This window comes from Protopterus annectens, chromosome 8.part0 (assembly GCF_019279795.1).
Source record: "Protopterus annectens isolate FY-2018-M chromosome 8.part0, PAN1.0, whole genome shotgun sequence".
Taxonomy (NCBI): Eukaryota; Metazoa; Chordata; order Ceratodontiformes; family Protopteridae; genus Protopterus; species Protopterus annectens.
In genome coordinates this window covers 576,476,703-576,502,682 of record NC_056741.1, presented here as the reverse complement: position 1 = coordinate 576,502,682, position 25,980 = coordinate 576,476,703, and the positions used below count along the sequence as shown (strand labels likewise).

At 42.2% G+C, this 25,980-nt stretch overlaps 1 protein-coding gene across 7 annotated transcripts in view; it reads left to right on the top strand.

Annotated features, from left to right (window-relative positions):
* The window catches only part of ADAM15 (ADAM metallopeptidase domain 15), a 1,588,574-nt gene extending 1,566,787 nt beyond the window's left edge, over positions 1 to 21,787 (top strand). For all 7 annotated transcript variants that reach the window (XM_044080074.1, XM_044080071.1, XM_044080076.1 and 4 more), the window contains one exon: positions 21,047 to 21,787. In XM_044080074.1, coding sequence (XP_043936009.1) covers positions 21,047 to 21,116 — 70 coding nt within the window. In that variant the 3' untranslated portion in view covers positions 21,117 to 21,787. The remainder of the gene's footprint in view (positions 1 to 21,046) is intronic.
* The last annotated feature ends 4,193 nt before the right edge of the window (positions 21,788 to 25,980 follow it).

The following is a 25,980-nucleotide window of genomic DNA, read 5'->3' as shown; positions in this document are numbered from 1 at the left end:
TAATTACTATCAATTGTCATTATACTAACATTTAACCCTAAACACTATTCATATTATTATTTTTTAAAAAATATTAATTTAATTTAAACTATTCATAGTATATTATTTAATATTATTTAACCTATTCATTGTATATTACTTAGAAAGCTGTCAACATCACATTTAATTATGTTCTACTTGTAAAACTAAATTCACTTCCAAATTAAGACTCCTTGGTGAAAGTGTCAAAAATATTATGGGAGGTCGTATGAATGGTAGAAAATCTGTTTATAAGGGGAAGTTTAGCTGTTACTCATGTGCTGTAGTTTATGCCATTGGTTGTGACTGTGCTGATACTAAATGGTATGTAGGGCAGACCAAAAGAGCAGCAAAAATCAGGATTTTAGAACATCTTAGGGATATACAAAATGGTACTTTAAAAAGTCCTGTTGCTGAGCATTTTTTGACTGTGCATAATGGTAACATTTCAGGTTTCTTCTTTTCTGTCCAGGCCCAGCCTGTAGTCCGGGGGGGTGATGTAGTTAGAAAGTTGTTAAGAGTTAATTTTAAACTACAGGACACTTTCACCGAGGGGTCTCAATTTGGAAGTGAATTTAGTGTATTAAGATGTTGCACATTGTTGGTTTGTATATTATATCATCATGGGTTTTGTATTATTTTGGTTTCACAGTTTTTGTTTTGAATTTTGTCTACAGCACATGAGTAACAGCTAAACTTCCCCTTATAAACAGATTTTCTACCATTCATACGACCTCCCATAATATTCTTGACACTTTCACCAAGGAGTCTTAATTTGGAAGTGAATTTAGTTTTACAAGTAGAACATAATTAAATGTGATGTTGACAGCTTTCTAAGTAATATACAATGAATAGGTTAAATAATATACTATGAATAGTTTAAATTAAATTAATATTTTTTAAAAAATAATAATATGAATAGTGTTTAGGGTTAAATGTTAGTATAATGACAATTGATAGTAATTATTGTTAATCAAATGTAATTGGATGATTGATGTTTTTTTTGGAATGTATTTAAGACAGTTACATTTTGTATGATTTGTCTGTTGAAGGCAAGTAGCCGAGGTACCAGATCTTGAAGGAAAGGATACCTATCAGCTCTACCCTGTTGTTGGTGTTTTTTTTTAATTTGTATGAGATATTCATGTTTATATGATGTCTTTGGAGGGTGGAGAGGCTGATTCTGGCAATTCAAAAAACCTAGCGGATGTGAGCCAGCTGTTATTCACTGACATTATGAGGGAATGTGAAGCTAAGCTACCCTGTTGTTGGTGTTTCTCTGGAGAGGACACCTGAATCAACAGATTGTCTAAATAAGGAAAAATTTGGATTCCTCAAAACCTGCAAAAAAGCAATCACAGGAGCAAGGCATTTGATGAACACCCATGGGGCAGTAGAAAGGCCAGAGAGCAAAGCAGAGAACTGAAAATGGGAGGAAGCAACAGAAAACCACAAAAACTTCATGAAAAGAGGATGGATCGGAATATGGAAATAAGCATCCTTGAGATCCAGAGACACCATATAGGCCTGAGGGAGCAAGAGAGGAAACAGAATCTGAAGGGACAACATCCAAAAGGAAGGCACTTTTAGAAAAGCATTTAGATAAGAGAGGTCTAGAATAGGTCTCCCAGTGACCTCTTTTCTGGGCACTAGAAACAGTCTGGAGTAGAACCCTTTCCCCCTTTGGGACTCAGGCACCTCTTGAATAGTACCCTGAGTCAAGAGAGTTTGAAGAACCTCTGGAAGAAAGGGAATTTGTTCCAGAGGAGGCTGAGGAATGCCTATAAAAGGAAGAAGGGATTGCCACACTATAAAGTACCCGTGATGAATAATCAACAGAACCCAAAAGTCCTGAGTGATCTCAAGCCAAATAGGAAGAGAAAGGGAAAGGCAAAGAGAAAGAGGAATGTAGCTGGGAAGAGACAGAGTCATGCAGCACCTGATTTGTCCATAAAGGAAAGATTTGGAGTCCCTGAAAACTGAGAAGCCTTAGCAGTAGGAGCCCGTTTGCTACTCTTCCTACCTTTAGTAGAAGGGCAGGATTGCCTACAAACAAAGGCCGGCTTAGCAGGGTAGTTTCTCTGAAAGTTAGGCACAGGAGAAACAAACATGTTTAAGCTCTTGTAAGGCCTTACCTTTGTCCTGAAGGGAATTAAACGAGGAGCAGCTTCCCCAAACAAAAATTTAGAATCCAGAAGCAGCATCCATCACCTTAGCTTTAATATCATCAGGTGGAGATTGAAGCCTAAGCCAAGAATACCTCCTCATCACTGCACCAAAAACAGCAGCCCTAGAAGAGGCTGCATCTTAAGTACATTTAATTGAATGACAAATTACTTGAGAGGAAGTCCCTATCAAGGAAAGAACAGAAGTTTTACCGGTGGAGTCTGGAAAATCAGAAATAAGTTGACAGGCCTGAGAAAGAAGAGCTAACACATACCTAGACATATGGATCTGATAATTGATGGCCCTAAAAGTTAGAGTAGCAGTAGTGTAAACCTTCTTACCCACCCTTTCCATAGTTCTGCTATCCTTGTCAGAAGGCAATAACCTGGGTGAACGAAGCAATTGATATAGCTTATCAGAGGATACAGACATGACAAAGAGGGATCAGCAGCAGGACATTTATATAGGAAAGAACAATCCTCAGGCACCCTGCAAAACCTGTTAGGCTTCTTGGGAGCCGAGGGCAAAGAATCAGGCACATTAGAGGCATTGGAAAAAGCATCCAGCTAAGCAGCCAAAAGAGGAGGAATAACCAGTATTTGGGGCATCCAACTGCATCAACTCATACCTGAGCACAATCCCACTTATAAAAAAAAATCCATCATCCTAGAGAGTGTCCCCTCCAAAGAAAATTTCCTCAAAAGGAACACCTGGACTAATAGATTCCTCCTCCTCGGACCCATAATCTAAAGGAGAAGGAATTTGAGTAGAGTAGGTCAGGGATTCATTATCCAAATCCTACTCATCCTCAGAAGAATCCTGTTCTCTAGGCCTTTTAATGGGAGTAGAGGACTAAAGAGGAGCAGAAACCAAAACCCCTTGAGAAGGCTTTAAGGACATTAAAGCAGCAAATATCCCCCGAGTGAAGGCCTGCCACTTACTTTGTGGATCCCTAGGAGCAGAAGAAACATGTTTATTTTTTTGTTACTTCTTTAATGGAATGTCCCCTCCAGAAAGCTGAGAAGGCCAGACCCAGGACAATAGTTGAGAACCGTAGTAGGAACTTCTTCATCAAACAAAAACTGAGGAGCTCCCCTATGCCCTCGGAAAAAAACAGCCATGATTCCCTCTGAACATCCGAAATGGGTGCCTGAAAAGCCTCTTCGAACATGCTTCCAGCCAGACCTTCACTGGCCTCAAACACGGTCGCGGCAGAGAATTCCAACAACACAGCCGGGTGAGAATCTAGGTTCATAATGACTTTGAGAGAAACACTTAGCAGAGGCTGGACAATGGAAGATTCCAGTTGTACCTTTTTCATCTTCTTCTTCCCTAATGGCTGACCCTCGGGGCGGGAGATTCCTTCCATTGTATGTTTAGTGAGAATGACAAATTATTTGAGAGGAAGTCCCTATCAAGGAAAGAACAGAAGTTTTACCTGTGGAGTCTGGAAAATCAGAAGCTTAAGACGCTAGCTGTCATGATACAATGAAAGTGAATAAAGTCTACTACATGGCCCACCTCATTAGTAAGGGTATCTCATCCAGCGACAAGGTGGTCATACCATCCCTGTATTCTTCCCTTATAAGAACTATTATTGAGTACAATGCCCCTTTTGGCATGTACATCACAAAGCACATGCAACAGCTGGAGAGACCACAGATGTTCTGTATCCAGAGAATCCAGGGCCTCAAACATCTACCCTACACAGATAGGCTAAAAGCCCTGTCCCCTGTACTCAGTCTCCTACAGACTCCTCAGAGGTGACCTCTGTCTGGCATGCAGAGCAGTGTCAGACCCCACCCTGATGAGACTGCTGCATATCCGCAAGTCATTCTCCACTCGAGTAACCCAAACACACAACCTCAACTTGGTGTGTGACATCAGTAGGACTTGGTGGGACAGATTTGTGTCCCAGAGACCCCCCTTTAGTGGAACAGACTCCCTCTCCATGTAAAGCAGAATACCTAATTAAACCTTTTTAAGTGCAACTTGGATAACTGGATGGGGAACAGAAAGTACAACCCTGGGATTCCACCTGTGTCCATGCTGGACAGTGGCATAGGGTGCTGACTTTTTGGAACATGGGCTAAATTCTTGGCTAGACTTGTTATGGCCTCAGGTCCAATAGCCTAGTAGCTTTCTATGATCCTAAGGTCCTGGGAGGGTTTTCAGAATGAATGCCTGACAAATAGAACAAGACGTATGGTCATGAGAAGCTCCTAGACAAAAAAAGACACTTACTGTGGCAGTCTTTATGGGGAATCTATCTCCCACACTGGCATTTACCCTTCCTAGATGACATTAACCCCAAGGAGCACAAAAAAGGTAAGAAAAAACAAAATCCCCATTGGGGCACTTAACTGCAATAGAAATCAGCAAACAGGTGTAGGTAGTCAGTGGAAAATGAAAATGCGTTCAACTGACAGAAAACAGAGACAGGCAAACAGACAGCGGTAAAAAGATATGTTCAGACTTGTGGCAAAGAAGTTCTGATTATGGTAGGCCTGAATGTCACCTTTATGCACTACGCTATGCAAAGAGCATTTGGGTGATGTTCGGCGTACCTTTTAAAAGCAACAAGTAGTCTTTTTCGTAATCTGGCCGGCCATTCAGGCTTCCATGGCAACACACACACATACACATTATATATATATATATATATATATATATATATATATATATATATATATATATATATATATATATAGAAAAGATGATGCCTTTCCATTTCACTGTTGCAGTATTCCTTATTTTAGTGATCTCTTGCCAAGGATAGCCCAACGTCTGGCCAGTATACCAAAGCCTTTTAATACTTATGAATGTTGTACATCACACAGTTGCTCCATGCACAAGGTGTAGGGCATAAAGGTGATACACAGACATCCAAACTCAGAGCTTCTTTGATGCCAGTCTGGATGCCATCATTAAATGTCAGTGTGAATGCCCTTTTGCTTTGATGGTTACCAGTAGTTTAGATAAGTACCCCATTGCGGTTTCTTTTATCTTCTCTTATTTTCTCTTTTATTTTAGTGCTGTTTTGTTCATGTCATCTGGAAAGGGAAAATGTCAGTGTGGAGGCAGATTACCCATAAAGATTGTCACAAGCAGTGTCTTTTCTGTTTGGGTGCTTCCCACGACTATACACTGTTTTATTTGACAGGCTTTTGTCCGTTGGACTCTACATAGTAATGTCTCTCCGTTGTCTGTTTATCTTGAAAACCAGGATGGCTCAAGGTATTGTGGATTCTTCCTGTCCTGAGGGTCAGCCATCTGCCAAGAAAAAGGCCAAAATGTTTAGGCCTGATGTGGCTTGCTGTCCATCCTCCTCTGGTTGGTGAAAGCCCAAAGAATTGTCTGGTGACTGTTTTAGATTCTTCTGCTGCAATCCCATCAGAGGCCAGCATGGATCCTAATGTCTGCTCCTGACGTTGAGAAAGAACCTTGGCTTATTATCAACGAGGCCCAAAGGGGATTTAGCAGGTATTAGTTAGGGAGGCAATTCAACCTATGCTTATTGAATGTCAACACAGGTCTGACCTTCCGAGAGTGTTTCTTTCAGATGTCCCACAGAAAAAGAAACAGGAAACCAAGCATATTCCCCTTGTATCTAAGGATCCCCAATGTGATTGGCAGGATTTTACTTGGGGGTTATTTAATTCTTTAATGGCTTTAAAGCCTGCTAAAGGGGTGTCTGTGCTGACCCTGACCTGGTTCCCTATTCCTCTTAAGTTCTCTAATCCTCTTAAAAGTCCTAGGGAATTAGTCTTTTCAGATGAGGACCTGGATTCTGGAGAAGATTTCTTGGCTTACTCTTCTCAGATCCCTTCCCCCTTAGACTATGGTTCAGAGGAAGAGGATTCCATTACTCCTGATTCCCCTTTGGAAGAACTGTCCTTTGGGGATACTGTTGCCCACATGATGGAATTTTTTAAGTGGGATTATGCACAAGCTTCTGATATTCAGAAAAAAATATTATGAGCTCCTCCAGATGGAGTCTCCTAAGTCTTCTCCTGTCCTGGCTGCCTTCCTGGATACCTTTTTAGCAGCTTCTGTAGCCCCCTGATTCTCAGCCCCCTGCTCCCAAGAACCCTGCCAGATTTTGCAAGGTGCCAGACTGTAAATTTCTTTATAAATGTCCTGCTGATCCTTCTGTGGTGTCTGTCTCTAAGCTTTTGCCCTCTACCAAGTTGCTTCCTTTGGGTAAGGATATTAGAGCCACGGAGAGGCTGTGCAAAAAAGTCTGTACTGCTGCCACTTTAATATTTTGGGCCATTAACTACCAGACTTATATGTTTAGATATGTTTTGGCCCTACTTTCTCAGGTTTCCAAACTGGTTTCTGACTTTCCTGATTCTGAGGAAAAGGCTTCTGTCCTTTCCCTGTTGGACTCAGCTTCTCAAGTTGCTTCCCATTCTATCAAATGCAGGTATGATGCAGCTGATAACCTCCTCCAGGGCTGACGCCTTTGGTTCTGTTATGGGTCATTACTCTCTGATTTATCTTCATTCTTTGCCTGATGACATTAAAGCTAAATGTTTGGATGGTCCTTTGGATAATAAAACTCCCTTTGGTACTGCTGCTGCAGAACTTTTCAAGTCTCTCCAGGATAAGGGTAAAGCCTTGTAGGAGTTGAGGCATAGTTTTGTTTCCTCTATTCCTAAGTTTCAGACGAATTATCTCTCCAAGTCTGCTTTTGTTCACAGGCAGTTTTGTCCCCCTCTTAAGGGTGAAAGGGGTTCTAGATGTGGGTCACCTGTTAAGTCTAGTCGGACCCCCTACTTTTTAAGGTAAGCCGGGTTCCTTTTGATGATCGGTTTCCCCTTTTCCTCTCCAGGTTCCCTTATACCTCCAGCTTTCTCTCTCTCTCTCTCTTCCAGATTGGTTAAATATGACAAGAGACACTTGGGTTCTGTCCATTATCCGTCATGGATATTTCAAGAGTTGGAAATCCCTTTCTTCCTTTTTGGGCATTCCTCACCCTCTTCAGTAACAACTTCCTGTTTTTCCAGAGGTGCTTCATACTCTATTAGATCAGGGCATCATTCAAGCTGTGCATGCTACCCAGGTAGGGAGGGGGTTTTATTCCAGAATGCTCCTGGTTCCTAGAAAGGAGGGCACTTGAAGATCAAATCTGGATCTCTCCCAGTTCAGTACATTTCTTAAGATCCCTTCCTTTTGAATGTTGGCTCTTCAGATTCTTTTTTCTCCTTCTTCCTCCCCAGGCTTTTCTGGTCTCCCTGGATTTCAAGGATGCTTACCTTCATATTCCTCTCCACTTTTCAGGAAATTTTACATTTCTCTGTTTCTTGCTTTCATTTTCAGTTCTCTGTTTGCCCTTTAGCCTCTGTACTGCCCCAAGGGTATTCTCCAAATATCTAACTCCTGTAATTGCTTTTTGCAGAATGAGAGGAATTCAGATCTTTCCTTATCTGGATGGGATGTAGCTGTCTGCCTGTTGACTCTTCAGGCAGTTTACATTCCCTTAGAACACAGTCTAGTGGCAGATTGAGCAGGTCCAGCACGCAATCTCACAAGTAGATGCTTCTCAGACATGTGTTTCTGGACATATTCCATCAGTGGCGTATTCCTCGGGTAGATCATTTTGCCTCCCCTCTGACCAGACAGCTTCCTCTATTCTGTTCCAGAGTCCCAAGTCCTCTGGCTTGAAAAGTGGATACTCTGTCTTTTCCCTGGAAGGGGATATTTCTCTATGCCTTTCTTCCCCTTTCTCTGCTTCCAAGGGTTTTGCACAAGATCAGGCAGGACTCTCCCTAAATCTTGTTAGTGACTCCCTTTTGGCCCAGGCAGCATTGTTTCCTCCTTCTTTCTCACTTGGCCAGGATCATGCACCATAAGTTACCTCATGGGGTGAATCTACTCACACAAGACAAGGGATCTCTTATCCATCTTCACTTTTCCACCCTTTGGCTGACTCTGTGTCTGATAGGGTTTTGATCCCTTTTTTTACCTTTTTTTCTGAGGACGTGTTTTGGGTTCTGCAGGAGGCCAGGAAGCCCACCACCAGGAAATTATATTTGTCCACGTGGAAAAGATTTTATGTCTAGTACCTCTCATACCATCACGATCCCCTGTCTGTGGAGGATGTTCATCATGTTTCACTGTTGCAGTCATGACTGTAGGGTTCTCCCCTGCCGGCAGGCAGCCCTCGGTCGGCCAGAATCCCAAAGTCTGGGTCCGGCGTCGGCTGTTCAACCATGCTCCCTGACGTCAGAGCGCCAGGAGTACAAAGCTGACAGCCGACGCCATCTTCTCTAGTCTTTCTTGCCGTGCGGTGATGGCAGTTCGCAAGTGCCGGTCGGCTGACTCCTGACGACTTTTTCTGATAAACTTCAGTCCGAAGATTTTCTTCTCCACTCAAAGCTAAGTACCTCGTCGGGGAAACTTTTTTCTTGCTCCACTCCGATGTCAGAAAAAGTTAATAATTGTATTTCATGTGGGAAGCAAATACCTCATAAGGATTTTCATTCTTACTGTATTCCTTGCTTAGGCCCTGACCACGATGTAGCTAGTTGTCGGTTTTGTGCTAGATTCAATCAACGTACAATTAAGCGAAGGTACGATTTTGCTTTTCATTACTTCGGTAGGCGCTTTAACTACAAAATGTCGTCGGATACGGTTCCGGCTACCGGAGTTCACAAACGTCGCAAGGATAAAGACAGGCCTCCGAGGTCCAAATCTGATGATAGCGCACAAGCGGAGCCAGCTTCAGGTTCGGCCATCGTCAGTGAGGTGCTTTTGCAGCCCCTGTCGTCGGCCATGTCAGAACCGATGGCCGAAACGGACTCTCATGAGGAGCCAACCAGGCCTTTAAATATTTCTATTGCAGGACTTTCGGACAATGCTCCTTTGGATGGGTCCGGAGCCGCTGTGCAGGTACCGGCTTCCAAAGGGGTTTTCAGGACTACTCAGCTTCTAATAAAGGCAAAGCCAAAGACAAAGGCAAAGACTCCTTCTAAATCATAGACTGCAACACAGGCCTCTTCTGAACCGGCTCCCAAGTCACAGAAACAGTTACTCAAGATGGCGGAGGATTTACTTACTATGATTAGGGGTTCACATCCCCCTCCAGATAAAAAGCCAAGGCAGGATATTTATTATGATTCCTCTGATCAGGCTTCTGTTTCTTCAGTTTCTTCTTCTGACCAGGAATATTCTTTCCCTCATTATGAGGATTCTGATGCTGAGGAATCCATTCCTTCAGCTTCTCCCCCTGCGGATTTCTCTTTTGGGGAAACTTTGCATGAAATGAGGGAACATTTCCACTGGGAAGGACAGGAGTATTCGGAATCTAAGAAAAGTCTGAGGGATTTTCTTCTTCTTCCCCAACATAGACCCCTGGCTATTCCTCCTGTTTTGGATATTGTGGATGATGCCTTTTCGGAGGCTAATTTAACCCCTGACTCTCTTCCTCCTGCTCCTGTTAAGCCTGATAGATATTACAGGGTTCCTGATTCCCACCAGTTTTTATACAAGAACCCTTCTGCTGACCCTGAAACCATTTCTCAGGGTCCTAAGGGAGTTAAGGCTGCTTCTGCCAAAAATCCCATTCGTACTGAAAATGATTCTTGATCCTTAGAAAGATGGGGCAAAAAGGTGTACACTTCTGCTACTTTGTCCATTAGGGCTTTAAACTGTCAGTTTCATATGCTGAAATACCAGCAATTTCTCTTGTCTGTTTTAAAACAAAAGCTTACTTCCATTTCTGCCTGTGCAGATGATAAGGAATTACATGACTTACTGCATGCCACTGAACAAGTTGGGAAGCATGGTTTACACTGTGGATTTGATGCCTTGGAGGCTTCTTGTAGGGCTGCGGCCTCTGGCACAGTCATTAGAAGGCATGCATGGCTAAAGGAACAAACTTTGCCTGAACAAGTAAAGGCTAAATTATTGGATGCTCTTGTTCAGCATAATGTTTTGTTTGGATCAAAAGCTGAAGAGGTGATTAAAAAGATGGAGGATAAGGCGAAATCCATGCAAACAGTTAAAGATTTTTTACAAGTACAGCCACCTAGATTTAACAGGAATTGGCCTTCAAAAAATTGGTCCTTTCCCACTTCAGACAGGCCTCAGAGGGGTAGATATAGATGCTCCAGAGGAAGGCCTCAAACACAAGCTTCTTATAGACCAAGACAGTGGACTGCTTCCACCCCTAGGGGAGGAGAGGACAGGTCACAAACTCAAAGAAAACAAACTCAATGACTCCCTCTGTTGGGCTACAGGAACTTCTTGCCTGGAAGCCCCTCTCTGAGGAAAACTCTCTCTTTTTTATCAAAATTGGACTCAAATAACCCAATACAAGTGGGTTTTGGATGTGGTTTTAAGAGGTTATAAATTCCATTTTCATACCTTGCCAAGGCCAAGCGGATGGCCAGACCTTCCAAAACATCAATGGGTGGAGGCCTTAAACCAGGTGGAAGCTCTTTTGGCTATGAATGCCATAGAACTGGTTCCACTTTCAGAGATGGGAAAAGGTTTTTACTCAAGGCTCTTTCTAGTCCCAAGGAAGCAAAACTCATGGAGACCCATTCTGGATCTGTCGGTCTTGAACACCTTTCTAGAGATTCCAAAATTCAAGATGCTTACTCTACAGCAGCTACTTCCAATGCTGTCCAAAGATGCATGGATGGTAACTTTGGATTTAAAGGAGGCATATTTACACATTCCCATCAGGCAGGATCGCAGAAAATACCTCAGGTTCAAGGCGGATCGAGGCACTTTCAATTCTCTGCTGCCCTTTGGATTGTCTACAATGCCCAGGGTCTTCACCAAATGCCTGGCTCCAGTAGTAGCTTACTGCAGACTCAAGGGAATTCAAATTTACCCTTATCTGGACGATTGTCTAATTCAGGCAGACAGCAAGGATGTCTTACTCCAGCATCTAGAATTTGTACAGAACCTCCTCAAGTTCCTGGGATTCTCTGTAAACATAAAAAACTCAAATTTGACACCATCACAACAGATAACTTTTCTGGGTGCTCTTCTAAACACCACAACCCAGATGGCATTTCTGACATCCGAAAAACAATTACAGCTGGCTTCAACTTTTAAAATCTTGGCAACTTTAACTCAACTATCTGCAAGGAAATTCCTGCAGGCTTTGGGTTACATGGCCTCCTGCATCCTTCTCGTACCATATGCAAGACTACACATGAGGAAAATACAGTGGTACCTAAAAAGTGTATGGTCTCAGCATTGCCACAATTTAGACATACTGATCTCCATCCTTCCTTGCCTTCAAAAGGAATTTCTTTGGTGGCCCAGGGCATGTGCTCTAAACAAAGGGAAACCTTTCCGTCTGCCTCCTGCCACTCAGATTCTAACTATGGACGCCTCGGATTATGCTTGGGGAGCCCATTTTCAGGACAACTGTCTGCAGGGCCTTTGGGCAAAGGATCAGAAGCACCTGCATATCAATTTAAAGGAAATGTTAGCCATTCAGAAAGCTCTATTGGCCTTCAGGAATCTTTTACAACCAGGACAACTACTAATACGGACAGACAACACCACAGTTATGTGGTACATAAACAAGCAAGGGGGATCTCATTCCTACCCCCTTTGCAGACTAGCCATGGATCTATGGAACACAGCTCTAGCTTGCAATCTGGATATTCAAGCTCAGTTTTTACCAGGGAAACAAAACTTCCCGGCAGACAGTCTGAGCAGAAACCTTTCGGATCCACACGAATGGATGCTGGACACCAAAATATTCAGGATGATAACAGCAGTCTGGGGATGTCCTCACATAGACCTCTTTGCATCCCATCTCAATCATCAACTACAGAATTTTTGCACCAGGACTTTCCACAGAGAAGCTTGGAAAGTGGATGTCCTGTCATTCAGTTGGAGGAACCTCTCGGGATATGCCTTTCCGCTTCTTCCTCTTCTTCCACGGGTCTTATTGAAGATAAAACAGGACAAGCCCAAGATGATAATCTTGCTGGCTCCAAATTGGCCTCTGCAGTTTTGGTATCCAACTTTAAAAAACTATGCGTGGACCCCCCTTGGGTTTTACCTCAGTCTCCGAACCTTCTGTCCCAACATCAGGGTCAGGTTTTACACTCTCGTGTCAGAACTCTCTGCCTGGCGGCTTGGTTAATCCAGGGCCTTTGATTTCTTCTTTCCTACCCAAGCAGGTTATGGATGTCATTTTAGAAGCCAGACGTCCTGGCACTAGAAAATCTTATGCAGGAAAATGGAAAAGATTTTGTTCCTGGATGCAGGCTCAGGATTCTGATCCTCTTCTTCCTAACATTACTTTAATTTTACTTTACTTGACAGATCTCTTACATAAGGGTCTCTCTTTCTCTTCCATTAAGATACATGCCTCTGCTATTTCTGCTCATTATAATAGACCCTCCCATCTTTTCCCACCAGCTCATGAGACAGTTTCTCAGAGGAGCTAAGAACTTAAGACCTCCTAGATCTCCTCCCATTCCTGCTTGGGATCTCAACTATGTTTTGGAAAAACTAACCTTGCCTCCTTTTGAGCTTGCTGCTTCTTCTGACATCAAGTTTTTATCTTGGAAGACAGCTATCTTGTTAGCCCTAACCTCTGCCAGGAGAGTTTCAGAGTTACAAGCTCTTATGACTGTGGAACCTTATATTATTTTTCATCAAGACAGGGTATCTTTGAGGACTAATCCTACCTTCATGCCTAAGGTGGTTTCCAAAGTGGCTTTAAATCAACTATCCACTTGCCAACCTTTTTCCCCACTCCTCAAAATAAAGGGGGAAGTTTTTTTGTTTGACCCAAGCTAGAGGTGGGGGGGTCAGGGGAGATGCTGACTTCAAAAGTGACCGCTTTATGGGTGGATCTTGCCTGGGAGGATGATACTGTAGGGGTGCTGCATTGGTTACTCATGTTGGATAATTCCAAGTCCAAGGTGTTATCACCTCTTGTGGGGGTATCTACTAGCTGCTCCAAGGCATTTGCATTGATAAATCAAGGAATCTCTGGGCATTTGCATTCTGGCATAAGTAGATTTTTCAGTCTATGGTTGGGTAAAGTCGCCCAGGATCAGGATCAAGGGTTGAATCTTGATAGATTCAAAGAGGGTCCAGATAGGTGGAGTGGACATCCTGGGTGAAATTTGGGGGCCTGTAGCTAGCTATGATTTGAATAGCGGTCTTGTCAATGGTTAAGTGCACCTGGAGTGTCTCCTGTCCGTCATACTGTTTGACCAGCCTGGAGGTGTGTATGTCTTTAATATGCATTGAAACTCCACCTCCTTTGGCTTTGCTGCCCACAGTTTGGGTGTGAATGTATGATAGAATGAGTAACCAGGTAAGGCTGGGGTGCTGTCCGCAGCTTTAAACCAGGTTTCTGTGACTGCGCAAATGTCAGCATCTTCCAGGATTAAGAATGCTTGCAATGAGTACAGTTTCATGTTTAGATTCCTAACGTTTAGCAGCATAACCTTTAATTTGTGTTTTGTTGAAATGTTTATGTTGGTTTTATCGACCTCAGGACTTTTCCTAAAAAAGGCACTATGGGGGAGGCAAGGGCCTTTGCCAGAAGCCTGAAGCCCAAGTGAGACAGATGCAGACCATCTCTAGCAAAGCATCGTGGTCTGTCGATCATATCTTCCCAGGCTGTCAGGTACCGGATCCCCCTGGAATGACACCAGAAACCAAGCCAATTGTTAAAGTCGATCATTTTCTGTTTGCATTGAGGCATCATTCCGGGTGACAGTAGAATACTGCTTAAGACTAGGGACATACCTGCCTGGGGTATATATTCAACGAGCTCAATCATGTCTCTCTTCATATAGTCCAGGGAGGGACATCTCAAGTTGTTCACCCCAACATGGACTATGACAGAGTCATAACAGTACCTGTTGTTGAGAGACTTGAGTGCATGTGTGATATGGCGGATTTTAGCACCTGACAGACAACTAACCGTGACTTTTTCCTTATCCAGCCTGGTGAGAGGCATATTTACACATGAAGCAGCAGGCTCAAAAGGAGCCTGAGTCAATGATATTTTCAAACCTGAGCATCTTTTTTTCCTTTCATCCCAGGTCTGTGGATTTAGCTGTTTCTAACCAAACATTTTTCTGGATTTCTAAGGCCATTTCTTTTTGTTATTTTTTTCATGGTAAATGTCTTTCTGCAAAAATAAAGGCTGACTATACCAGGGCGGTTGCCTACTCTGGTGCGTTTTTTCAAGGGACTGGATACCAATTCCATCCCTGAGGCTGCTGCCTGGTCCTGTGTTCATAGTTTCACTGAACATTATAAGCTGCATGTTATTTGCCATGACTATCCTACATGGGTTTTTGGAGGGCTGTTCTGTACCGTCCTCCTTCCAGGTTTCCTTTTGGGCTTTCATACACTCCCTAACGTAAGGAATACTGCAACAGTGGTATGGAAGGCTGTAGTACAGTTGTATAAGATCTTACCATAACAGTAGATGTCCTTCTCTTCACTGTTGCAGTATTCGCTTCCTCCTTCCTACCCTTGCTGTTCTAGACTTCATAGGTTCATAGGTAGGTACTAGGCTATCGGCCCTGGGGCATATACAAGCCCAGCCAAAAAGGTACCCTGGCTTTTGCCACCCAAGAAAATTATTTTCCTGTGCCACTGTCGAGCAGAGCCACAGAGGTGATCCCCGGGGTGAATTTCCTATTTCCCATCCAATCATCAAGATTTTTCTTGGAGTGCTAATGAGGAGCTTTGTTTGATATAGATAGGTAGTTTATTCCAGAGTATGGGAAGTCTCTGGGACAGGACTCTATCCCTCCGGCATGTTCTGTTTATTGTGGTGACAAGGTTTAGGTCCCTAGAGCATGTAGCTCGGAGGGATTGGGATTTCTTTAAGTGGAGCATGTCCAACAGCTCTGGGTTTTACATAGCTTTGTATGTTAGGCAGAGATCACCTCTGACTAGGCGATATGCGACGGAGTAAAGCTGGTGTTTTTTGAGACGGTCTGCATAGGGCAATCTGAGGCCGGTAATCCTGTTTGTGAGGTATTTCTGCGGCCTTTCCAGTTGTTGTAGAGGTCTTGTGAGGTACATACCAAAAGGGGCGTTGTACTCTTTAACGGGTCTAATGAGTGATGAGTAGAGGGGAACAATGACCTCTTTTTTTCTGGATGAGAAACCTTTTGTGATGAGGTGTGCCACGTAGAAGGATTTCCTGACAACTGTGGCGATGTGATTATCAAAGGATAGACTACTGTCCACCTGTGTCCCAAGGTCTGTTATCACACTTTCAGTGTTAAGTATACTACCGCCTATGTTTAGTTTGTGGGTACAGAGTTTTTACCAAAGGGGATGACAATGCACTTTTTGGCATTGAGCTTAAGGCCATGGCTTTGACACCAGGCATCTGTCTCAGTGAGGCCCTTTTGTAGGATGTCCACATCGTTAGGAGTTTCGATTATGGCTCCTAGTTTGCAGTCATCTGCAAACTTCGTTAGCCAAAGACCTTCTGTGTTAGCCTGTACTTCAGAGACGTAGATACCAAACAGGAGAGGACCCAGGACTGAACCCTGTGGTACTCTACTTGTCACTGGTTTGAAGTCGGATTTGGAGTCTGCTACTTTCATAGTGTGGGTTCCGTCAGTGAGCCAGTTGGCAACCCATCTTGTGACATAGGGATTTATACCTAGTTTAGTGAGTTTATCTATAATTCCAGAGTGGGGGATGGTGTCAAAAGCCTTGGCAAGATCTAGATAGGCTGTGTGAACCACCTTACCCTTGTCTACGGCTTTGGTGACTGCTTCAAAGAAGTCTGTCAGGTTTAGGAGACATGATCTGCCTTTTACAAACCCAAACTGGGTGTGGTCCAGAGTTTGGAGATTACCAATGTCTTTGTTTATAAGTTTCATGATGATACGTTCCATGGCCTTGCAGACCAGGCTTGTCAGGCTAATGGGACGGTAGTTCCCAGGGTCTGTGGTGGCTCCCCCCTTGTGGAGTGGGATAACCAATGCTGTGTGCCATTCAGCAGGCACAAAGCCTGAGGTGAGACTATGATTGAACATGGTACTTAGGTGGGGTGCCAGTTCGTTCTGTAGTTCGTGTAGAACGCAGCCTGGGATATTGTCAGGTCCCATGGATGTTGTGTTCTTGGCTTTGGAGAGTGTGGTTTTTACCTGTGCAGCCCTGATTACAGGAACTTTGCATTCTTTCGGTATAGAGATGGTCTCTTTAGGGGGTGAGAGGGGGGTAAAGTCAGCACTGAACCTATCTGCCAGGATGTTAGCAGTATCAGTTGGGTCTGTATATTTAGTGCCATTGTGCTGTACCTCAGAGCAGATCTGAGTGTTGCCATTGAGATTCTTGACATAGCTATAGAATGCTTTGTGGTTGTCTTTAGGATCATTGGCGATTTTGTTTTCGTAACTAGCTTTGGAGGATTTTATCAGGGATCGCAGCTTCTTACTGAGGCTGACCAGGGAGCTCCTGCACTCATGGGATTTTACTCTCTTTTGCAACAGTTTCTTCCTTCTGTTGTACAGTTTGTTTATGGCATGGGACCACCAGACTGGCTTCCTTTTTTTGGAGGATAGCGTCTTGGTTCTGTTTAGGATAGCACGATCCATGCACTCATGTAAGTGCTTATAAAGTGCAATTGTGTAGGATTCAGTAGTCGTAACTGTATTGTCCATCTGTATGGTTGTCATGAAGTTCACCACTTCTGTCTTAAGGAGCATGTAGTTGGCTTTGGAGAATTTTTTTACCATGGTTTCCTTAATGGGGGGTGGGGGCAGGATGTGGATATCTAGGGTAATTAGCATATGGTCGGATCGGACCAATAAGGCGTTGACTTCAGGTGTGGAACACCGGTCACTCATGTTGGTAATGATTAGATATAGGATGTTGTTGCCCCTGGTGGGGGTGTGGATAAGTTGATCCAGGGCATTGGAGTTTATGAATTCCAGAAAGCGTTGAGCGAAGGAGTTGGTACATGAGTAGTTTTCCCAGTTAATGGTGGGGTAGTTGAAATCGCCCATTATTAGGGTGTTTGGTTGAACCCTAATATTTTCCAGTACATCAAGAAAAGAGGAGTGTGAATCCTGGGGCATGGTGAGCGACCTGTAGCAAGCTACAATTTGGATTGCAGTTTTGCCCAGAGTTAGTTGCACTTGGATAACCTCGGCTGCATTATGCTGAGCAACTAGCCTGGAGGTGTGGATATCCTTAATGAATATGGGCACACCTCCGCCTTTGGTGTTCTGGTCCAGGTTACGTGGCCAAAACGTGTGGTATGAGTTATAGCCTGGTAGTGCAGGGGTGCACTCTAGAGGCTTGAATCAGGTCTCAGTCACTGCACAGATATCAATGTTCTCCATTTTAAGGAGTGCCTCGAGTGAGTGCATTTTGAGATTTAGACTTCTAGCATTGAGTAGCATCACCCTCAGTTTTTGCTTGCCTGTTCCTGTTACGGTGGTGAATTTGTCATTTGAACCTTGCCTAAAAAAGGCACTATAGGGGCGGCAAGAACCTTAGCCAGTATCTGGAATCCCAGGGGAGTCAGGTGCAGGCCATCTCTGGCAAAGCATTGTGGTCTGTCGACCATGTCATCCCAGGCAGACAGATACTGGATCCCTTTAGAATGGCACCAGAAGCTTAGCCAATTGTTGAAGTCAGTCATTTTGTCCTTGTACTGCGGCGTCATTCTGGGTGATGGCAGAATGCTACTCAGGGCTAGGGTCATACCTGCCTGGGCTACAAGATCGGAGAGCTCTTCCATGTCTCTTTTCATGTAGTCCAGGGAGGTACGTCACAGGTTGTTCACACCAACATGGACAATGACAGAGTCATATTTGTACTTGTTGTGGAGTGACCTGAGTGCGTAGGTTATGTGGCGGATCCTGGCACCCGACAGGCAGCTGACAGTAACCTTCTCCTTGTTTAGCCTAGTCAGTGGGACATCAGTGTGCCAGACTATAGAGTCACCTATGACTAGTGTGTTGGGTATGTTGTTTTGCCTTATTGGCTGTGGTTGAGTGGCACACTGAGTCTGCGGGCTATGTGTCATTTGGGTTGTGTTGGGGGGGTGGAGGTTGCTTGCATTTCTGCTTTAGAGGTCTCTGTTGCTTGAGCAGATTATTATTGAGAGCCTCTGCAAATGTTTTTGTGTTTCTATGTGTGAATTTTGGTGGTGTAGATTTAGTGAGACTATGTGATGAGTGTGGTGTGGTGCAAGTGTTTACCTTCTCCTCTTGACTGTCATGTTAAGTCTTGTTTGGAGAGAGCTTTACCTCCAGTTTGGCTAGATAAGTGCATTTCTCACAGGTTGTAGTATTGGGTGTTAGGAGGAGAGGGTTGTCTGTGTACATGAGGCAATTTCTACATTGCCCCAAGATGCCCAGATTCAGCAGATAGACAGGAGAGAACACTGGGAGCTGACCCTTGGACATGCCTGAATAAAAAAATATTTTCCTCTAGATAAGTGAGGAAAGTGAGTACAAGAGCTGTTTTTCTCTAAGCAAGTGAGGAAAGTAAGTACCAAAACTGTTTTCCTCTAGGTAATGAGGAAGGTTGAGTGCTGTAGTAATTAGTAGGTTATTTAGGGCTTACAAGTTCTGAACAAGTGCTGATCACGAATAAGCAAATTCAAGTGCTAAAACTAAGAATCTGTATCTGGACTAAACTAGTTACAGGAAAGGGTGGGGGAACAAGTGCAAATATGGGCTTTTAAATCAGAAAGTTGAGAGAGATGGAAAAACTGCCCACACGGCCAGTAACTACAATTTCTGGGCCAGAACCACTCTTTATGTGGTAGATAGGTTACCTAGTGCTTACCACTCCCACTGATAAGCTAGACGGCTTCCCTACAACACAGAAAGTTTGGGGGGCTCAGAAGCTTACATACAGTCCTGGATATAGCAAATCTGAATCTGGACTACACTACTTACAGGAAAGGTTTTTTTTTTGTGTATATATATATATATATATATATATATATATATATATATATATATATATATATATATATACAGAAGAGTAGCTAAAACAGCAGTCAAAACAATTCAAATGCAGTGCAAGCTAGCACACTTGAGTATGTAGCAGTGCCAAACAGTTTAAAAAATGCAATTAAATTAAAAATGACTAAAAACAAGTGCAGAAGGAGTCTATTAGGTAGAATGAGGTAAAGAGATGGGACCGGGGGGAGTGTCCCAGATCAGATCTACAGTGGGGGCGGTCAACTGCAAAAGCCTCCAAATTTAAACAAAAACACAGGAATGGTGAGTATGGGAAAACCAACACCTTCAGCAGAGATCTGAAAAACTATACAGTGAAGCAAAAATAACAGTGCACAACTCTGAAGTCAGCCAGCAATGATATAAAATTAGTCAAACAACAATTACCAGTACACAACTCTGAAGTGCCAGAAAAATATACTCCTCTTTGTATATCTCCAGATAGTTTGAAGAGCACTCTGTCAGGACACAGGAAGGCTCCAGCAATGATATGCTTGTTTTCTTTTGTCCTGGCTGAGGGGCTCTTTTCCTTTTTTTCTCTTTCTAGATGCAAGTTTCTCCTTGTCCCTAGGGACAGTCTATTTCTTTTGGGGCTTCTCTAGCTCTGAGTATGGATGTCCATGCATCAGCTTTTTCCCCTGTGCCTTGCGCCAGGACCATATATGTGATATACGACATTTGTAAGTACTAAAAGGCTTTGGTATACTGGACGGATGTTGGGCTGTCTTTGGCAGGAGCTCCCTAATGTAAGGAATACTGCAGCAGTGAAGAGAAGGACATCTGATGTTATGGTAAGATCTTATACAGCTATACTTTCAAAAAATTGAGTTTAACAAAAAATGAAAGGAAAAATTAAATGAAAGTTGTTATATTTTAGTTGTGTTTATGTCAAGATGTTCCAGAAACTGTCTTACCAGGGTCTATATTATAGTATCGAAGTTTTTAAACTTTGAATGCTATAATATCTACCCGTTTTTGTCAAAAACTCAAAATAACGAACCACGGAACTTACAAATCTTACCTAGGGTAAGATTTCAGTTGTCCGTTCCATGGCTTCGCTATTTACTCTACTGTGGTGGGAAGGTTACGGACCGGGGTAAGGTAAGTATGCAAACGGAGGTTACGGACCGGGGTAAGGCAAGTGTGGGAACGGATCGGCATAAGGTGAGTGTGCGATAGTTAGGGACATTAGGGTTAGGGAGCGGGTAAGGTGAGTTTGCGGTAGTTAGGGGCTTTAGGGTTAGGGAATGGGTAAGGTGAGTGTGTGGTAGTTAGGGACTTTAGGGTTGGGTTAAGGTGAGTGGTTAGGTAGTAGGGTTACAATTATGGTTTTGTTAAGTGTATGTGTGTGGTTTATTTATTTTGGTGTGCTTGTGTTCTGTGTTTTTGTTTCGGAACAGTGAATTTTTTCCCTGGGAAAAAATGTGCTGTTCTGTATGTTCGATATTTTGTGGTTTAGACATTTTAGGTACAATGAAATGGCATTCGCTATTTAAATCTTACGATAGGGTAATATAAACGCTCTTACCATCAGGCATCACTTGATGTTATGCTGTACATTTGATATTCTTACCTGTGTGTGTGTCAGTATAATTTCCTGTACAGGTGTAGCTTTTACCCAAAAAATTAGGTTTTTATACCTTTAAGTAAGTGTAGTTTGGTTATTGTCATTCTGTGTTTGACACCAGCAGGCTAGCTTGGCGCTAATGTGGAGCTTGATGGCAAAGGAAATGTTCTGACCAATAAATATAATAATTACAAGACAGAGTTAACTAACTAATCTTCATTAAAATAATAAAGTAGTACACATCTCTTGAAACATCCAACAGATCTGTCTGTTTAGCTATCGCATACTCAGATAATATGACTTAAATCAAAATGCTTCTTCTTATGTTCCACAGGCCTGCACCACCACCTCCCCCTGGCAAGAAGGCCTTCCAGACTTCAAATCATGTTGAGATGAATGTGTAATGTAAGCTGACAGCCTACAGACTGAAGTTGAAAAGAGGACTTCTTGTCTTCGGAAATATCGAATGACTTGAGAGAGCCCCTTTGTACATTTTAACTAATACTTCCAAGCTGGGGCTTCATTGCTTTTAACTCAGATTATGAGCTGCTGAAACTTCCAAGAATCTGTGTGTATATATTTTATGTATGTACATTCAATTGTATTTATATAGGTATGGATTTTACATAGGAAGCCCCAGCACACACTTTTTATACTTAACTGGATTTCGAAAGAAGAAAGCATTTTTACATGCCCATCAATAAGGAGCACATCCAGCGATTAACTCAAGCAGCTGGTCAGAAAATGTATGGTGGCCTACTAATGCTATCCATGTCTGGACATTGATGATCGAGTTGCTGAAGAATATTTGTGGTGGATCGCTGTCTTTTTTCAGACCTGGCAGCTTCAGAAGTTATTGTCTATGTGTTCTGGATTAGTGGCACATAGTCACTCTTATAAGTTCTGTACATATAACTGCAGAGAACTTTTTGTCCAGATTTGTTTGTCTTGCACTAGAAGCGAATACTTCCATTAAATATAGAAACTTCTAACAGTCATAGCTGCTAAACACATTGCAGAAAAGTGGCATAAAATGTGAACATTCATTAAAATAAAAAGATTTACCTCCCTTTGACAGGATAAGAGACTTTATCAAAATTCTGTTATGTCACATGCAGAAAACAGATGCATAGAAGCACTACTTAAAATTATAATTTTGTAGGTTTTTAAAACTTGATTGTTTTTGCACTACATTTTCTTTTAATTTAATGTTAAGCACAGTTAGTTTTAATGTTAGACTTTTGCAGTAGTTTAGTATTCTAGTAACCCTTAAACCAGTAACACTGAGCAGTTCATGTGATCTTTTCATTCCTACCAGGTTGTATATCTGAAAAGCAAGAAAATCTTCCAAAGATCCCCAGGTTGTTAGATTGCATTTTACATTATCATTCTAGGGTATGTGTACATTTCTGATCTACATGCTGGAATATTACATCAGTCAGAAAATTATACATATCTGGTACTGTGATTCTGATCTGAATAACAAGTTGAGGTAAGTAAAGTGTGTGGATTGATGTTTTTTAGAAGTTCAGCTGACATCTAGACGTAAAAGTGACAGTGACAAGGCTCATCACTGCAGATGTGACATTAACCCTTGATGTGATCAGTCGTATTGTAAGTGCTTATTTTTTATTGATTCATCTCCTTACAAATACCGTACATTCCAATCAGTTTACATCTGTAAACAAGCTGTAAGAACTGAACCAGAGAACAAAGCACATGTATGCTTAATATGGCAAATTTACTTTTGTAAAATGTTCAGCAGACATCATGACTAACTGATCACTTACCACATTTAATCGTCTGGTTGAAAAAAACAGGACAGTATAATTTTTTGAGCATGATTCTGACTGGTAGAGGATCACATTTTGATGGTTATGTCAGCATACATCTTCCTTTAAATTTGTATTTCAAGAGTAATGTTTAAAGCAGATGAACTACTTCATACAGTTGGACAAAAGTAATTTTTACTTTCAGTTCCAACAAACCCACCAAAACAAATCTCAGAAATTCTGGTCAGGCATTAATAAACTTCTACACCCAGGTCGATCACTCACACCCACCCCCTCAGGTTCTGATCACAGTAGTCACAAGCAAATAGCCAACACCTTCAATAATTTCTTCACAGAGGCCATTCAATCACTTGCCAGTCAGCTATCCCTTGACACCTCATCTTCGACCACCTCAAACTCTAACACACCTCAGTCATTTCACTTTCAACCTGTTCCCACATCCCTTATCTGTACCATAATTCAAAAACTTAAACCTACCACCCTCTCAGCAGATCTACTACCTGCAGAATACCTACAAAAAGCTGCAAAAGCCATAGCCTACCCCATATCCATCCTGATTAATAGAACCATTATTGAAGGTAACGTTCCATCAGTCTGGAAAATTTCATATATCATCCCCCTGCATAAAGGCGGTAACTCCAACGAATTATCAAAGTATAGACCTATAGCCATATTATCTCCACTGGCAAAAATCATGGAGAAATGCATTCACAAACAGCTGTTAAGCTTCCTATTAGAAAACGTATTAGCTAACAGCCAACATGGTTTTAGACCATTTCATAGCACCACCTCTGCTCTTTTATCCTTCTCTGATCACATTAATAAATATTGGAATAATGAGCTTCTATCCTCCGCCCTCTGTATTGATTTGTCAAAAGCATTCGACATGATAAACCACCAACTACTCATTAACATACTCAAAAACCTGTCACTAGATACAGTGGCTATACAATGGTTCCAATCCTACCTAAACAGCAGGCAACAGGCTGTATTATGGGAGAATAACTTATTTTCTAACCTCCCAATTACCCTCGGTGTCCCTCAAGGCTTCATACTAGGACCACTCTTATTTTCTATATTTATAAATGACCTACATGCTGCAATACCTCAAGCTACCTGTATCCAATATGCAGACAATTCAACATTAATATGCTCAGCCACTTCTCCATCAGATCTTCAGTCACTAACCCAAAATGTGTTTAATTCAGTTGAAAAATGGCTTCTACACCAATGTCTTATCTTGAACCCCAAAAAGACAAAGCTTCTACTATTTACTCCCACCTTAAAAACAGTCAACAAAAAACTAGGTTCCCCCTATAGGATCAAACCCTTTCTAACCCCACTAGCCAGGCCCACTATTGCCCGTACCCACTTAATCTCTACCCTACTATATGCCTCCCCTATATATACTAAACTATGCAAAAGCAACTTGAGCAAGCTGGCCATCTCCTACAATAACATTGCCAGAGTTGCAACTGGGTCTTCCTACAGAACTCATCATTGTCACAGTCTTAAACAGCTAGGTTGGTTAGAGCTGCCAAATCTTTTAACATTTAACCAACTAACAGTTGCCCACAAGATCCTGTATCAACCTACTAACACACCAATACTGACAAATCTTATTACCCCCTATAGCAACCTAAAGACCTTACGCTCATCTAATAAACAACTTGTGCAAATATGTAAAACTAACAATTTAGCTGATGCCTCTCTGTTCTCTAACACTATTGGCAAAACCTGGAACTCTCTTTCCAGTGATCTAACCTCCCTTACCCCAAGCACCCTATTTGAAAGCAAACTGAAACCATGCCTTAAAACAAAATGGTTATGCCCCTGTGCTAACCCTAACTACCTCACCTACTAATGGATATTACTCATCTTATCTGCATGTGCTAGATACTTTTCTGTTACCTAAAAAGAGTCTGCATCTATACAGTTGAAAAAGTTTTACTTGTGATTTCATTGCTATGACTAACTATACCAGATATGTTCTAAATTTGTGAGTAAAATTCCAAAGTAAAGTAAAAAAACTGTAGTGTTCCTCAATTTTACTTGTAAATTCTCTCTTACTGTAAATAATATTGTAAATGTGGAGCTTTTCTCCCTGGGCCACTACTGAAAATGGACATGTATCCAGTTGGACTAGCCTGGTCAACAAATGTAAAATAAAATAAATAAATAAAATGTCCTTTGTCTACCAATATGCATACGAGTCCGAAAAAAATGGTTTCCTTTAATCATTATTGTTTTTGTATTTTCCATTCAGCTCTCCACTTTTTTTTTTTTTTTTTGTGAAGGTGGGTTTCATAAACTCTGTGAGCAGCATAGTGACTCATAGGTTGCTTTTTACAATAAGAATGCTGGGCTGTTTTCTCCAATACGATAGTGTGATCATTCTCCCCTCTATAATGGCTACTATAAGTTCTTCAGTTCTAGAGTATATATATTCTGAGTGATTCGCCAAGGACTGGTGTCTATGAATCTTTTTCAGGAATCTAATGTAGGAATATAAGTTTTCTCTGGGGGGTGTTTTTATGCCATTTGGCACATTTAAATTTCATTGCCCAGTGGCAATTCCAGCTAGTACAATGGCCAAAGTACTTGTCAGTGGCGTAGTTCAATTAGGTGATTAATTCAGACCTAAGTAAACCAGGCAGCAGCTCGGACAACTGAGAAATTACCTAAGTTATCTTGATGGGTACACTCTTTCCCTAAGAAGGATTGTACAAGTGTTGCCTTCTAAAGTTAAAGTCAGGTTGAACATTTCAACACTAATAAAAAGATTATGCACCTTTACTAACTAGAATTAACGATTAATATTTAAACCATAAAACTGCCTTTATTGGGTGCCCCATAGTTCATTTTATGACTTTTGCTGTTGATTTATTATTAAATGTTCCTGCTTCTAGGAATTTATTTTAATCAGCAAATTTCTTGCTCACATTCTTTTTATCTGTCAAAGTAATACTGCATAATATACTTCCAATATACTGGCCAACAGATTTGGTGCCAACTTTACCCCCCCCCCCCCAGGACCAATCACAATACCAGTAGATTGCCAGGCACCCAGTATTACTGCTGCACAGGTTAAAACAGCACTGTCCAAGGCCAAGAATAAAGCTTCTGTGGGATCTGACAATATCCCTGGCTGTGTTCTACATAAACTACAGAGTGAACTGGCACCTCACCTGTGTGCCGTGTTCAGTCACAGCCTTACCTCAGGCTTTGTCCCTTCCGAATGGCGCACTGCTACAGTCATCCCTCTCCACAAAGGAGGAGCGACTGCAGACCCCGGGAACTATCGCCCCTTTAGCCTGATGAGTCTGATATGCAAAGCTATGGAACGCATCATCATGGACCTAATAAACAAGGATATAAGGAATCTCCAAACTCTGGATCCCACACAGTTTGTTTTGTGACTGGTAGATCATGTCTGCTCAACCTTGTCGACTTCTTTGAGTCATTCACCAGAGCT